Consider the following 14,518-nt stretch of genomic DNA (forward strand, 5'->3'; position numbering starts at 1 on the left):
TTTTGCCATTTTGGTTGTATTTTGTATTTCTTTGGTGACAAGTGATGTAGAGCACATTTTCATATGCTTTTTGAACATTTGAGTATCTTTTGTTGAAGTCTTTTGCCCATTTTTCTTTGGGATGTTCACTGTTATTAATTTGTAAGAGTTCTTCATGTATTTGAATTATAATTATTTTGAATATTGCATATATTTCTCCCTTCCTTTGATTTTTCACTCTGACTTTTGGTAAACAGATGTTCTTAATTAGTTTAGTTTATTAAATTTTTCCTTTATATTTATTGCTTTTGTGACCTGTTGAAAAAATTTTTGCCTACTCTAATGTCATGAAAATATTCTCATATATTCTTTTAAAGACTTTCTTGTTTACTTTTTACATTTAGACCCACAATCCATCTGGAATTGATTTTTGTGTATGGTGTGGTAAGAATGAAGGGCTCTTTTTTGCCTTATGGATATTCAGTTGACTCCAGTATCCTTTATTGAAAAGACCATCCTTTCACCACTGCAGTGTTACTGTTTTCAGAAATCTGGTCACCATGTTACAGGAAGGGGGACCCCTTTCAGGGCCTTAGCGTGGGCTCTTGTGTAACATTCGGAAATGAATTGTCCGAAGAAATACATGTGCTGACAAAGCAAGAGCCTTTATTGTTAAAGGGTGCCTGAGTGGAGAGCAGGAGGATGAGGGAACCCCGGAGAATTTACTCTGCCATGTGGCTTGTAGTATTATATTTTGTGGTTAGTTTCCGAGTTGTCTATGACCAGTCATCTCTGGTCCATAGTCAGATTCAGGGTCCTTCCTGGTGGCACATTGATCTTTCAGCCAGGATGGGTTCCAGCACAAAGGATTCTGGGATATTGGTTGTCTCCTCACTCTTTTGGCCCCTCCTGAATTCTGGTTAGTTTTTGGAGGCAGCACCATGTTCCTTATTGGGACCTCTTATTGTGGACAACTCAGGCAAGCAGTTATCATTGTGTGTGGCCAAGACAAGTAGTTAGGTCAACAGTTACCTAACAACTATACATTTGTGGATCTGTTTCTGGACTTTTTGGTCCATTTGTCTATTTGCTTATCCTTATGCCAGGACCACACAATCTAATTACTATTGCTTCATAATAAATCTTGATATCTAGTAGTGTAAGTCCCTCTAAGTTTTTTTGTTTTTTTTCACCTAGGTATTGTTGGCATTCTTGCCCTTTGCGTACAATTGTAAATTTAATTCAACAAATATTTACTGAATACCTATTTATTATGTCCTAGGCACAGTGATGTATGTTGCGAATATAGCTGTTAATAAGATAGGCATGGTCCTTCCTTTAGTTGGAGAAGCCACTCACATAGAGATGAGAAGAGGGCCTAGGCTAGAGTCCTGAGGAACTCAGTACTTAAAGTCAGCAAAGAAGACTGAGAGACAGCATGAGCGTGCATATGGGGGCAAGCAAATAATACCCCAAAGGTAAGAAAACCAACAAAGAACAACCTGAAGAAACCAAGGGAAGAAGGTCTATCTAGAAAGTGTGGTCAATGTTGCTGCAAGGTCAAGCAAGATAAGACTAACAAAACATCCTTTGGACTTAGCTCTGACTGTCTATTGCTATAATGAAGTAGTTTCTGTGGAGGGCAGGGTGTGTGTCTTTATTAGATTGTAAACTCTTTGACAGGAACAAACTTCCTGGTTTAATTAGTGCTTAATAAATATTATTGCTTGATGATCATCCAATGATCTATATACTACTGAGCATCCTAAGGGCCAAAATGGTTATCTATTTTATACCACTTCCCATTCTTGCAGCTGATGAAAAAGTTAATTGCTTTTTTAATATAAATAGAGAATAATTTTAATACTTAATCAAACCTTGGCTATTTTAGATAATCCAAAACCATACTTCATCCATCCATTCATTCATCTATTTATTCATTTATCCAGCAAGTATACATGGAGCACAGAGAAGGCAGTGGCACCCCACTCCAGTACTCTTGCCTAGAAAATCCCATGGACGGAGGAGCCTGGTAGGCTGCAGTCCGTGGGGTCACTAAGAGTCAGACATGACTGAGTGACTTCACTTTCACTTTTCACTTTCATGCATTGGAGAAGGAAATGGCAACCCACTCCAGTGTTCTTGCCTGGAGAATCCCAGGGGCAGGGGAGCCTGGTGGGCTTCCGTCTATGGGGTTGCACAGAGTCAGACACGACTGAAGCGACTTAGCAGCAGCAGCATACATGGAGCAACCACCAGCTACCCAGGACTCCTGAGAATTGTATTGGAGATGTAAGTAGGGAAAGAAAGGAGAAAAGGAAGCCTGGAAAGATGTATTTGACCCAAGTATATCTCAATGAATTAACTTTGCAATAATTGCAAAAATCTCTATTTTTAGAGCTTTCCATGATTATTCAAAAGGAGTCTGTGGTTAAGCTTTGTGACTTAAAGACAAAATTTTAGAAAGTGCTTCCTTTTTGGTTAAACAAAAAACAAGGGTTCAGGAGAGAAGGTCTTTTTTGGGAGTCTTCCTATAATTTATTGTTTGCTTGGTATGTATTTATACCTTGGTATATAAATGTATGAGTCATTTTCTTTTTAAATTTGAGTGTTTGTTTTAGGAATGGAAGAGCAGAGATAGTTCATTTTCAAATACAATAAAATTATGTTAAGTATAGGCAGTGCTAATTTATTTTTGTCATTTATCAAAGGGTCAGAGACCAAAATTTATTTTTCTTCATTGTGTATTATTAGTAGACCTGTACCTGGGATCAGATGGATCGATAAATGCCCAATTAAACCATTTTTAAGTACACCTGAGTAACGATTTTCCACCTTACCAATAAAATCTTGGCATATTAATTTTAAATAATCTTTAAAAATCGATTTCTTAAAACAAGTCTTCATATGGATTTTATGAGGGAACTTTTGTTTTTTTAAACTTTATTGAAGTACTTGAAAATGTAGAAGTTTGGTAGATTAGGGAGGTCTTTAGGAGTAAGATTAACTGAGTTCATCCTTACAGACTCTGGAATGAATATCGTAAGTTTAACACATTGGTGGAGGAAAAATTTTCTTTAGAAAGATAGAGGAAGGAAAAAAAGGGGGGAATACAGTAAGTTCATAGTAGGAATAAGAGGACCATTTATGTAGTTCTTTTAAAAAGAGCTTGTAGTAGATTGATTCAAAATGATTTTTTCTTCTTAAATTGTTTTGTTTTTTCCCTTGAAAATAAGTAGAAATAAAGACTGACTGCTGCAAATTGGTAGTCTCTGATAATACTACTTTAGTTCTAATTGGTGAAGAGGGGAAACAGAGAATTAAGATAGTTTAAAATGATGTTTGACATTTTTAGTTCTTAGTTCAGTCAGCACAGTCAAGTGACTTTATTCTGAACCCCTTGCATGAAGGGCATTGAACCAAATCCCACAAGCGATAATACCTTCTGCCTATGTGAGCAAACTGGTAGTTGAAGTATTGCTCTCAAAAGCTATATATAACACCAGTTGATGTTAAGATGTTGTGAGATTCCAGCCTTGGGGTAATGAGGTTAAGATAGGAAAAATGTACATCAGGGGGAAAAAAGTTTTAAAAGAAACTGTATCTACCTTCTGCTTTGAATAAGATGTCACTGTCCTATGCAGTGAAACAATACACATGTCAAATTATTTTTTAATATTTAACTAAAACACTGTTTTAGCTTTAAAGAGTTGAATTTTATTTGATTAATCATTGTATGAATAATGCAAAGTAAACTTTAATTTTGACAAGTAAAATAAGGATGTGAATGATTTAGAGCATATCAGGTAGAATCTTGAAATAAGTGATTTGTACCTTCATTGAAAATCAAATAGAAATCTTGGTGGATAGATAATGTCCAAAATTTATGACTGAAACCTATCTTTAACCTGGCCTCCAAGGTTAATATCATATTTAATATTAAGGTACTTTTCATTTTATAATATTACATGTATTAAGTATGGTCAGATTTTAAGTCTCTTTCCTAGTAGTCCATCTCCTCCCTTCTTTATTCTTCCCCACCCCACCTCTTTTGGTGTGCTTGGGTTCCTACTGCTGGCTACCCAGTCATTACCATTCTAATACCATTTAAGGTAGCTCCGCCGGGTTTATTTATTTGAGTCCTGTAATCCAGTTTCTCTTTTAACCTGGCTTCTGAAATCAGTTGACAGACCGGTTTATTTTTCTCTTAACAACTCGTGATTTAGATTGGTTAGGAAGATAAAATGTAATCTGGCACAACCTCTTTCCCTTGGAATCAGTATGTGAAAGGCTTCCTCCTTGCGTGGCTGAGCGTGCTTAAGTCGGGCAGAGTACCTAGTGAAGGACTTCAGCCCCCACAGTTCCCTGTGTGCGCATGCCCTCTCTTCTTACAGTTGTCAAAGTGCTTTTGCCAGAGCGGTCACATAATCAACGTGAAAGAAGAAAATAAATACTGTACACTTTTAAATTTTATCGATCCTTAAAAACTGGACCCTCAAAGGTAACTGCTGCTGAGAATTTGTTACTTGAGATTGGGTGATTGCATGTAAAGGAAGATCTATTGTGTGTGTGGTGGGGGGAGGGGAAGGAGGTATCTATTTCCCGGACTTTGCTGTAAATAAGAAAAAAAGAAAAAAAGACTAACAAAAACCCACCCAAATGGACAGACTGTACAAACAGTTACTGACATTGCATATTAACTTTGTAAATGTTATTTTAATCTATTGCTTATCTTTTGTTAAAAAGGGTCTTATTTATTATAGATGGGTCTTGACCTTGACAGAGTGAATTTATGCAGAAAGTGAAATTAATGTCTTTAAGAAATGTTAAGAAGAGAAATGGGTGTTCCTAGTATGATACAATTTTTTAAATTAAATATATTCATATTACTTATAGGCTTAAAATAGTCTGAGTCTAGCTTACTTTGTGGCTTTTTTTTGGTATAGGACAGCATTAATTTTTCCACTATAAACATATAGTTTAAAGTGAAGGCATTAACAGAAGGCATTGGTACTAGCATCAGAAAAGCTGAGTGATATTAAAATTATAATCAAATGCATATTTCAGCCATGATGATATGGCTATTGTAAAGACAATTCTAGCCCACTGGGAGAGACTCAAATCCCAGATTATAATGGTTTACTGCAGCACTGCTTAAACCAAGTATAAAAATGTCTCTTTATATGTCCGTTTTCTTTGGCAACAATAGAACTTTGTGTTGCTGTGAATCCAAGCTCTGCTTGCCTCTTTGTCATATTTACAATACTGATCAAAGTCATTATTTTAGACCAAGGGAATTAAGGAACACAAAACCAATCTTAAATAGGTTTTATTGGTAGTAGTTGGCCATTTATGATGTGTATTATATTGGCTTGGGTTCTTTTGGAGGGGTGGGTTGGGGAGGGAGGAGTTAAGGTGGCTGTGAAGCTTTTCCTTGAGCCCACTATTTGTCTATGTATGAAACTTTAGAATGAGATATTAACCATTTTGAAGATATTCTTCAATAAAATAGTATAACTACTTTTAATCCCATTTCTTAGTCTGACATATTTTGCTTAATAGTTAAGAGCAATAGCAAATCCATTTCCCAACACATTTATTTTACAGCAGTTATTATTGTGAGAATATCCAAAGGCAGAACTTCTGTGTGTATCTGAATGCCATTTTAGGAGTGTCCTGAGAAAGATGCTTCTCCATGTATCTGAGTTAATTAACTGTATTAAATATATTAATAACTCTGTAGCAATTATACTGAATCACCATCTAAAAAAATTATGTATTTGGTCATATGCACCTTGAACATCTCAAAATACTTGTTTTCAGGGTCTCGGCACTGTAATATTCATATATTTAAAGCAATTAACGTGTTCTAAAGGACAAACGAACTCAGTGATAACTATGGGTATGGAAATCTGGTTTTGAGCGATTACTATTTTCATCCTTGAATGATAAAACAGGCTGTATGGCAGAGGTGAATATAGCCCTTCTATGCGAAATGGAAAATACCATACACTCCTTATATGGCTAAATGAAGCAGTGATGGCGATGCACTATAATTACAATGTATGAGAATTTGCGACTTTGTACTGTGCTATTTTTAACACGTTAGCTAGCATATGGTAATTCAGGGTCTTCAAACCATAATCTTTCACTGTTAATACTAGTGATAAGAGAATAGGTTCTAAATTTGCCAAAGTCTTGTGACCAAGGCAGCAGCAGGAGGATTCAAAAAATGAAAAATCTGGCAACCCCAGTATTATCTTGACTTCATACTTAAATCTGAGGGATTTTTTAAAGCCCCACCCCCACTTCATCTCATAGACAGTCCTCCGCCCCCCTCCCTCCTTTCTCCTTCTTCCTCCCTCCCTCCCTCCCTCCCTCCGCGTGTCTCTCTCCCTCTCTCTCTCTGACCTCAAATCCAACGAGAACATTTCTTCACTCTGCAGAGAAATTCTCAGGCTCCTGTTGAGACCTGAACTACTGAGATGCCAAGAAATCTCTTGTGCGGCAGAATTGGAAACGAGAACATTGGAGAATAAGCAAAAAAACACACCCATCTAATCCTTAGAGTAACAAGAAGCAAGCACTTGCAAATGTTTCAGTAGATTTTTACCTCTTTTAAAAGGATGTTGGTTTTTTGTTTTTTTTTTTAAATGTCTCCTAACAAAATGGAGTAGCTGCAGCTACTGGGAGGCCAGAGAATGGTTGTGCAGTTGAGTCCTCCTAACAAATGCCAAGGATTTCCTCCCTCGTGGTTCGCTGCGGCTAAATGAAACAATTATCGAGGCAAGAAGGCAGTTTGCTAATCAAGAGGGATAAGACTACTGTTTCTTTAAAGTGCCCGAGCGGGGAAGGGGGAAGAAAGGGTCGTGTGTGGTGTCTTTTTAACCTTGCTGAAGGACGCAGCTGTATTTATTGACGTATGCAAATAGCTGGGGGAGGGTGGTGCTTGGGAAAAAACAGGAACCAGAATCAGTTTCTCATTGCAGGGTGAACGCTCTGAGTTCCGGTGAAGGGGAAAGAGACGTGGCGAAATTGCTGTCTTTCTGTCTTATAAGCACATCTCTTACTAATACAGAAAAGGAATCTAGACATCAGAAAGGGTGAAGACGCTCTCACAGTATTTTTAGAGACTTTGCACGAGCTCCCCCACCCCAGCCCGACCTGTTCTTCTAAATGGGAGATTATGGATTTGCATTGCAATTGGCTAGTAGCGGTGGCACTGGATTTTCGCAACTAAAACACCCGCCCGCTCCAGCAAGCGGCATTAACGAACACACTGACAATAACGCGTTTCTCTTTTTTCCCGTTTCAGCTGCGCAAACCATGCAGGATGATTTACTGATGGACAAAAGCAAAACCCAGCCCCAGCCCCAGCAGCAGCGGCAGCAGCAGCCCCAGCCCGAGCCCAGCACCGCCGAAGCCCCGTCCACGCCCCTGTCCTCAGAGACCCCCAAGCCGGAGGACAGCAGCGCAGTGCCGGCCCTCAGCCCCGCCGCGGCCCCGCCGGCCCCTAACGGCCCCGACAAGATGCAGATGGAATCGCCGCTCCTGCCGGGCTTGGGTTTCCACCAGCCCCCTCAGCAGCCGCCGCCACCACCGCAGGAGCCCGCGGCGCCGGGCGCGTCTCTGTCGCCGTCCTTCGGCAGCACCTGGTCCACGGGCACCACGAACGCGGTAGAGGACAGCTTCTTCCAAGGGATCACCCCAGTCAACGGGACCATGCTCTTCCAGAACTTCCCGCACCACGTCAACCCAGTCTTCGGAGGCACCTTCTCCCCGCAGATCGGCCTGGCGCAGACCCAGCACCACCAGCAGCCGCCGCCGCCCGCGCCGCAGCCAGCGCAGCCCGCGCAGCCCCCGCAGGCGCAGCCCTCGCAGCAGCGCCGCTCGCCTGCCAGCCCCAGCCAGGCTCCCTACGCGCAGAGGGGCGCCACGGCGGCGTACGGTCACCAGCCCATCATGACTAGCAAGCCGTCCTCCTCCTCGGCCGCCGCGGCCGCAGCCGCCGCCGCCGCCGCCTCGTCCGCGTCGTCCAGCTGGAGCACGCACCAGAGCGTGAACGCCGCCTGGAGCGCGCCGTCCAACCCGTGGGGCGGCCTGCAGGCGGGCAGGGACCCTCGCCGGGCGGTCGGCGTGGGCGTGGGCGTGGGCGTGGGGGTGCCCTCGCCCCTCAACCCCATCTCGCCGCTCAAAAAGCCCTTCTCCAGCAACGTGATCGCGCCGCCCAAGTTCCCCCGCGCGGCCCCGCTCACCTCCAAGTCCTGGATGGAGGATAACGCTTTCCGGACCGATAATGGTAACAATCTGTTGCCATTTCAGGTAATGCTTCGGTGCACCTGCGTACGCCTTCCTTCCACTCCGCTCCCCTTTCCCTGTTTTCCCGGCCATTTAATCGGCCACTGATTGTGGGTCTTTAAAAAAGGCAGCGATTGCCAACTCCCCTGCCCTTTTCCGAAACCTTCAGTTCACTGGGGGTGTTCCCCTCCGGGGACGAGGGTGGGGGAAACGTGACTGCTCGAGGAATCTTAGGTATGCACCCTGACGAGATAGAAAGGGGCCTTTTTCTTTTAGCCTATTTTATCTCTTCGTCGTGCTTCTGCCTCTTCTTTTGACCTTCTTTGACAGGAAAAGCTGCAAGTGTATGACAAGGTGCCGGCATAGTCCCAGGCTGAGTAGGCTTAGTGAGATTCCTGTCATTTTCAGTGGCTACACATTTCACGTTATGCAATCCTGGGCTGAGGGTGTCTCCGGAAAGCCGTCCACTCCCAAACCACTCTGGCCCTACTCTTCAAGGGGTTAACAGCCCTGGAGTGATGCTATTTCAGACAGTTGCATATGCTCAATTAAACTAATGTGAACACATGTGTTTATGTCTCGCTAAGGTGCTGGCATCATTAATAGCAATCAGCATATTGCCCCTGCCGGGAAAATTAGAATGTGAGATTCCAATAAACACTGGAACTGTATCAGGAACCAAGATGGAAGAGTGGAAATTCTAGGGGTAACCCTTCCCTTGTTATCTGAGTCTAAGAAGGGCTTAGAAATTTTTTTTTTTTTATCCGGAGGAAAGAGACAATAGGACGCGACCTTCAGAGCCATATTGCAATGGAGTCTATTTGCTAGCTAGCACTGAAATATTTAAAGCTGCAGTGTCCTTCAGTTGGGTTACTTAAGAAGACAGTGCAGATCAATTACACTATTTGAAACTGGGCAAAGTGAAAGTCTTGCAACTTTAATGAAAAATGAGCCTTGTGTCTTGGTGTTAAATGCCAGTGAAAAACTCAGGAAGTGCCCCAGACAAAAAGGTTGAATGGAGTGTCCTTATTCTGTACTTGCTTTCTGATCCAGTGCGTGGCCACATCAGTTGGCAGTGTGCTGGACATCTTGAGTTGGAAAAGGGTGGTGAGGGTGAGGGTTCACTGGAGGCCTTTGTTCTCAGGAAAACATTCATCTTTCACTTACAAACTGATTTGTCCATAGGCTTCTAGGCTTGGTTAAAAAAGAAACGAGTGAGGAGGGCTCTGGATAAGACCCAGCTTGGATCTTTGGATCCAAGGAAATGAAACAGAAATCCTTTGAGCATTGCTGAAAAATGGCAGAACCAACATTTGACAGAGTTAGTTTAAAGCATCAGGTGCAATTGGAACCTGATTTTATTGCTCTTTACATTTCAGATGTGATGTTTGGCGTGGCTCCCATCCATGAAGGAGGAGGTTGGGATATTAAGCACATGACGCTCTAAGCTAGAGCAAAAATTTTTAACCTCGTCAGTTCAAGGGGGTCCCTGACACCCGTAAATTATGTGTATGAGAATTTTTAATGAGACAGTCTTACCAGATTTTTACAGGATTGCTTCAGGGATGGAAGAGTCCATTTCTCTATGTGCTTATTTGTGTGTGTGTGTGTGTGTGTGTGTGTTGGGGTCTAGACAGGCAGGCTGCTTTTGATAGGAGAGCCCCTCTTTTTCTAACAGTCTCTCTTTTTATTCTGATGCCCTCTACCCAAATCTAGTTTTAGAAGATAACCTAAAATGTAACAGAGAGATTTCGGGCCTGGAAGCTGATAGTGTAGACAGGAGCTATCTTTTTCTAAGAGTAGAATCTGAATACAACTAGGTTTTGATTAATTATTTCCAGAAATGGGGACTAGGGAGAGATTAAATCCGTAAAATTTCCCCCAAACTGATATTGACAAGTAATGTGGGGATTGCCAGTTGTTTCTTAGCAAAGCGTTTACCAGCCATGCTAATAAGAGCCAGATGGACTGGATTGAATTTGGATTCTTGTTTTTTCATCCCTGGTAGTGCTATTGAGTAGGGAAAGATGGCCAAAAGATTTGTAGGAGGAGAGATTTGATTGAAAATTGAGCTTTATAAATTTGGCCTTAGGAAGAATTACATGGACTTTATGTCTCTCTCTTTTTAAAAATTATTTAAAATGGAGCTTCAGGGTTTTGAAGCAATATTAGAACCAGATAGGAGTAACCTGGCTGTGTTTTGACTTGGAATATTATCAGACTAGGTTTCTATTGATAAATATATCAAGTTTAAAAAGACAAAAATACCTTGAGCCTTGAGTGCAGAAATTTATATGTTTCTGTATGTATTTGAATCATTTTTTCTACAAAAAGAAAATGCCTTAAGTAGTTCTTAATGACTTTAAAAAATTATTTTGATAAATAGGACTTTTTTTCTTTAAATCTAGGAGTTTATTTCATAGAATACCAACTTAATTTGTTTTTATTCCACAGACTGTTTGAGCTAAAAGGGGCTTTCAATAGTGATCTACACTAATGTATCTTAATATTAAAAAAAAAAAAAAATCCTTATCTCCTGCCCATTCCCAACAGTGCTGCTTCACTCTTTTGCCAACTATAAAATAGTTTTTGGAACTTTTCTTCTGTGGTTTATATTGTGAAAGCAGTCACTGTATTTGAATGTGCTTTTTCAAACTACACATGCTTTCTTGTGCCCTTCCCTTAATTCTAACAAAGTTGATTGGTTTCTCTGCGTTAGGGTGGCTCCTTCCTTAGGGATTACTTGTATCTAGAAGCCACCTCATTTCTATAAATAAGGAAACTGAGGTCCTGAGGGGAAACGTGGCATAACTAAGGTACTAGCGCTTTGGCTAATTTTGTTGATGTGTGTTCTTAACTTCCCTGTAGCACTAGTCCTGTCAGGTACCATTTGTTTTAACATCAGGCTCTCTTTGGGCTCCATTCAAAGGGACTTACTTATGGAACTATCTCATCAGGTTCTCTATCTGGCTCTTAGTGGTGTACCACCCACCATCAGAGCTCAGGAGCAGTGAGTTACCCCACGTGGGGTATTATACTATGCTTCATTCTCTTATTTATGTAAGAAAGAGAAGCCTAGGTTTGTAAACGGACTAGAACCAGAGGTATTTTCTATATGTAATGAATTTGGGCTTAAATACCGTTGTTGTCCAGAGACATTTAGAAGGGACTTTTGAGAGCACGTATTTCACTACTCAGCTCATTTTCCAGAAGAGGAAATGAAAGTTCAAATGGCTTCCTCAAGTTCAGGTGGGTAGTTTCTATCAGAAGCAGATTTTGGAGGCAGATTGCTAAGTTCACATCTTAACTCTGCCAGTTCTTAGCCTTGTAATCTTGAATAAATTGTGTATACATGTTTATCCTCAAGTTTATCATCTGTAAAATGGAAGTAATGATAATTACTTGCTTCATAGGATTTCAGTGAGAAGCTACATATAAAGTGCTTAGCACAGTTCTTGGCCCATAGTAAAGTACCTTATAAATGTTGAATTATGATTATTGCTAATTATAATGGTGACCAGAGGCTTTGTATGATCTTATCATAGTGTGGATTACTGCTTTTTCATCCTGTGCAATCTGAAAAACCCCAAACTTCTGTGTAATGTTATTTAGTCTTTTTTTCATCTGTCTAAAGGTACTCTTTGGTTACTGTAACAATGAGGTGATTGCCCACTTACCTATGAGCGAGGCCCTTTGCTAAGCACTTCATATGTAGTTTCTTTTCGGAACTCCTTTAAAGCAGAGGATTATTATTAGTCTCATTATCCTGACAAATTGAGGGTTAGTGCTTTTACATTATTTCCTCACAGTCACATAGTAACTCCTCACGGTAACTGGCAGAGTTGGGATTTGAACCCAGGAGATCTGCCTCCAGAGCCTGTGGAGGTGTATCATACCTCCAGGACATCAGTTAACCACGCAGGAGACTGAGCGGCATCTGTGTTTGACTTTATGATATAGTTTGGAAATCGTGTTGTTAAAATATTTTTTTATAGTGAGAAGCATAGGAAGAAAAATACAGTGCCCATCCATATGCTACCATTTAGATTCAACAGTAGTTAAAATTTTCCCTATTTACATATTTACTTATTCTGTATATTTTTGAATTTGTATTTTTGGAGAAGAGTTCAAATTATATTCTTCTTCCTCTCTGCATTTTTATCTTTATCCCACCCATCTTTTTCTATCTCAGATTGAGAACAACTCTATAGATTTTATATTTTCTGGCATAAATCTACTTAAATGTAATTTAGTGTTAATTGTGCTGGTGGGTTGTCTATAACAGAGAAGGAAATTCCTTACATGAATTCATGGGAATATAAATTATTAAAAAAGTAAATATGCCTATGCATAATAAATTTTGAAGAAACATCAATATTTTCAACCTACCTATTCTGCTTTTTTTTTGAAACTGTCTTTTCAGGAGGTAAACTGTTTAGTTTACTCTTGCTTTTCAGTAAGGATAGTATGTATGGCGTAGATTTAAAGCTAGAGACCCTTCCATAGTTGGTTTCTTAACTACTGCTCTAATGCAAAACCACTTAAAGTCCACCCAATTCCACAAATTGTTTCAGAACTTATTATGGTATGGTTAATATGTATGCCAGAAAAGCCGCAGTATCTATATTCTATTTAAAAGAGGCATTGGTTAGGAAATATTGGAAGATTTTCTGTACTACTGAAAACATTAATATATAAACTGTATACTTTAAAATTGCATGTAGAAAAGGACCTAGCTTTAAACTTTTCATGACCTTGTAGCAAGTTGATATAAAAATATGCTCTCAGAATTGTAATGAGTTTAGATATCCTCTAAGACATAATTTTCTACTTAAATAGCTTTCTCCATTGGTTGGCCTATTTTGCTGTCTTCCAAAGGTTGCATAAGGGGTAATGCTTATCCACTTGGAGGATGTCATTGCTCAGATAGTTTTTGTAGCGTTTTGATCTGCAAGTGTCAAAAGAATGTGCTTAATATGAAATATTAAATTTTCATACAATATGAAAAATTTGATGAAACCTTGTGGATTTTACTGAGGAAGGGAATGGAGGGGAATATAGAGTAGTGGACAGCCTTTGAAGTTTGGAATGAGGAAGATGCTGGTTGAAGCCCCAGCTCTGTCACTGGTGATTAGAATCAAGTCATTTATACAATGATTTCTTTTTCCAAAAGTCTGCAAAAATGGAAAGAGAGCCTGTCTTCTGGGTTTGTTTTATGAGAGAATGTATACAGGTGTCCAGAAAATTAGATACTGGTATGGCTCTTAAATGTCTGCCTAACCACTGGTAACTAGAGACAGTTCGAGTTTAATAGAGGACATGCTTGCTGATAGCCAGTAGTCCAGAGTTAAATGCTAGTGGGCATCTGGAAGTGGAAAGGGCCTAGAAAGATGTGTCCAGCAGCGACAGAAGAGCAACGAAAGGCTGTGTGTGTGTTATGCTGATTGCCTGTCCTAGAAGCCAGTCATGGTGCTCTGAAGGTATAGGCTTATGTCACAAGGATGGTGTGTATTTGTAACTACCTGCTTCTTCTGTGGCTAAGTCACCAATGCAAATGTAAGATTTTGGTTGTTCTGCAGTCCCAAAGGCTCTGATCTGAAGCTCCTTACCACCACTACCCCGAAAACCACGCCGGACTCTGTGGGGAGCAGGATAGTTATGAGAAAGAGAATTCAGTATAGAGGCCCAAGTTTGGATCTTGAGAGTTGAGGATTATATTCTAGCTTCAAAGGTGCTTTCCCGGAGAGATCACTGTGCTTGCAGTAGAAGCCGGCTTCATAGGGAATTTTCTGCAATTGCTTCTTATACCTTGTGGGTGGCTTGTTCTGTGGGCATCTGTTACGCTTCAGTTCTGTTACATTTAGCTTTCATATCCTTCGGTGTTCATTACAAGTGTTAGGCATGTAAACTTCTTCTTAATGTGAAACCATTGTAATGTTTTGACCTAATTTGATGTAGGGAAGTAGTAGTGAATTAAAATAATACAATAAATTAGCATATTAGAATCAAGACCACTTTTCTTTCCCCAGAAGCACTATTACATAATCTTCAGAAATAATGACTATATGATATGAAATGTTATTAGCAGTCTTCAGAGTTAGAGAAACAGAAATGGGCACCAAAGAGCCTTTATATCATTTGAAGTGATCATAAAATAAATGTACACAGAAGGATAGAAATGTTGTGTACTGATATTGTTTTGATAAGACTTGTACAGCCAAATATCTTCATTCCTCAAGTG

At 40.2% G+C, this 14,518-nt stretch overlaps 1 protein-coding gene across 7 annotated transcripts in view; it reads left to right on the forward strand.

Annotated features, from left to right (window-relative positions):
• Window positions 1–14,518, forward strand: part of CPEB3 (cytoplasmic polyadenylation element binding protein 3) — a 190,719-nt gene that overhangs the window by 38,030 nt on the left and 138,171 nt on the right. For 4 of the 7 annotated variants that reach the window (XM_043476008.1, XM_043476010.1, XM_043476007.1 and 1 more), the window contains exon 2: window positions 7,295–8,301. In XM_043476008.1, the coding sequence (XP_043331943.1) occupies window positions 7,306–8,301 (996 nt within the window). In that variant the 5' untranslated portion in view covers window positions 7,295–7,305. Of the gene's footprint in view, window positions 1–4,334; window positions 4,481–6,947; window positions 7,083–7,294; window positions 8,302–14,518 lie in introns of those variants that run through there. The other 3 variants (XM_043476004.1, XM_043476009.1, XM_043476005.1) reach the window with 2 other exon arrangements.

Source organism: Cervus canadensis, chromosome 8 (genome assembly GCF_019320065.1).
Source record: "Cervus canadensis isolate Bull #8, Minnesota chromosome 8, ASM1932006v1, whole genome shotgun sequence".
Taxonomy (NCBI): Eukaryota; Metazoa; Chordata; class Mammalia; order Artiodactyla; family Cervidae; genus Cervus; species Cervus canadensis.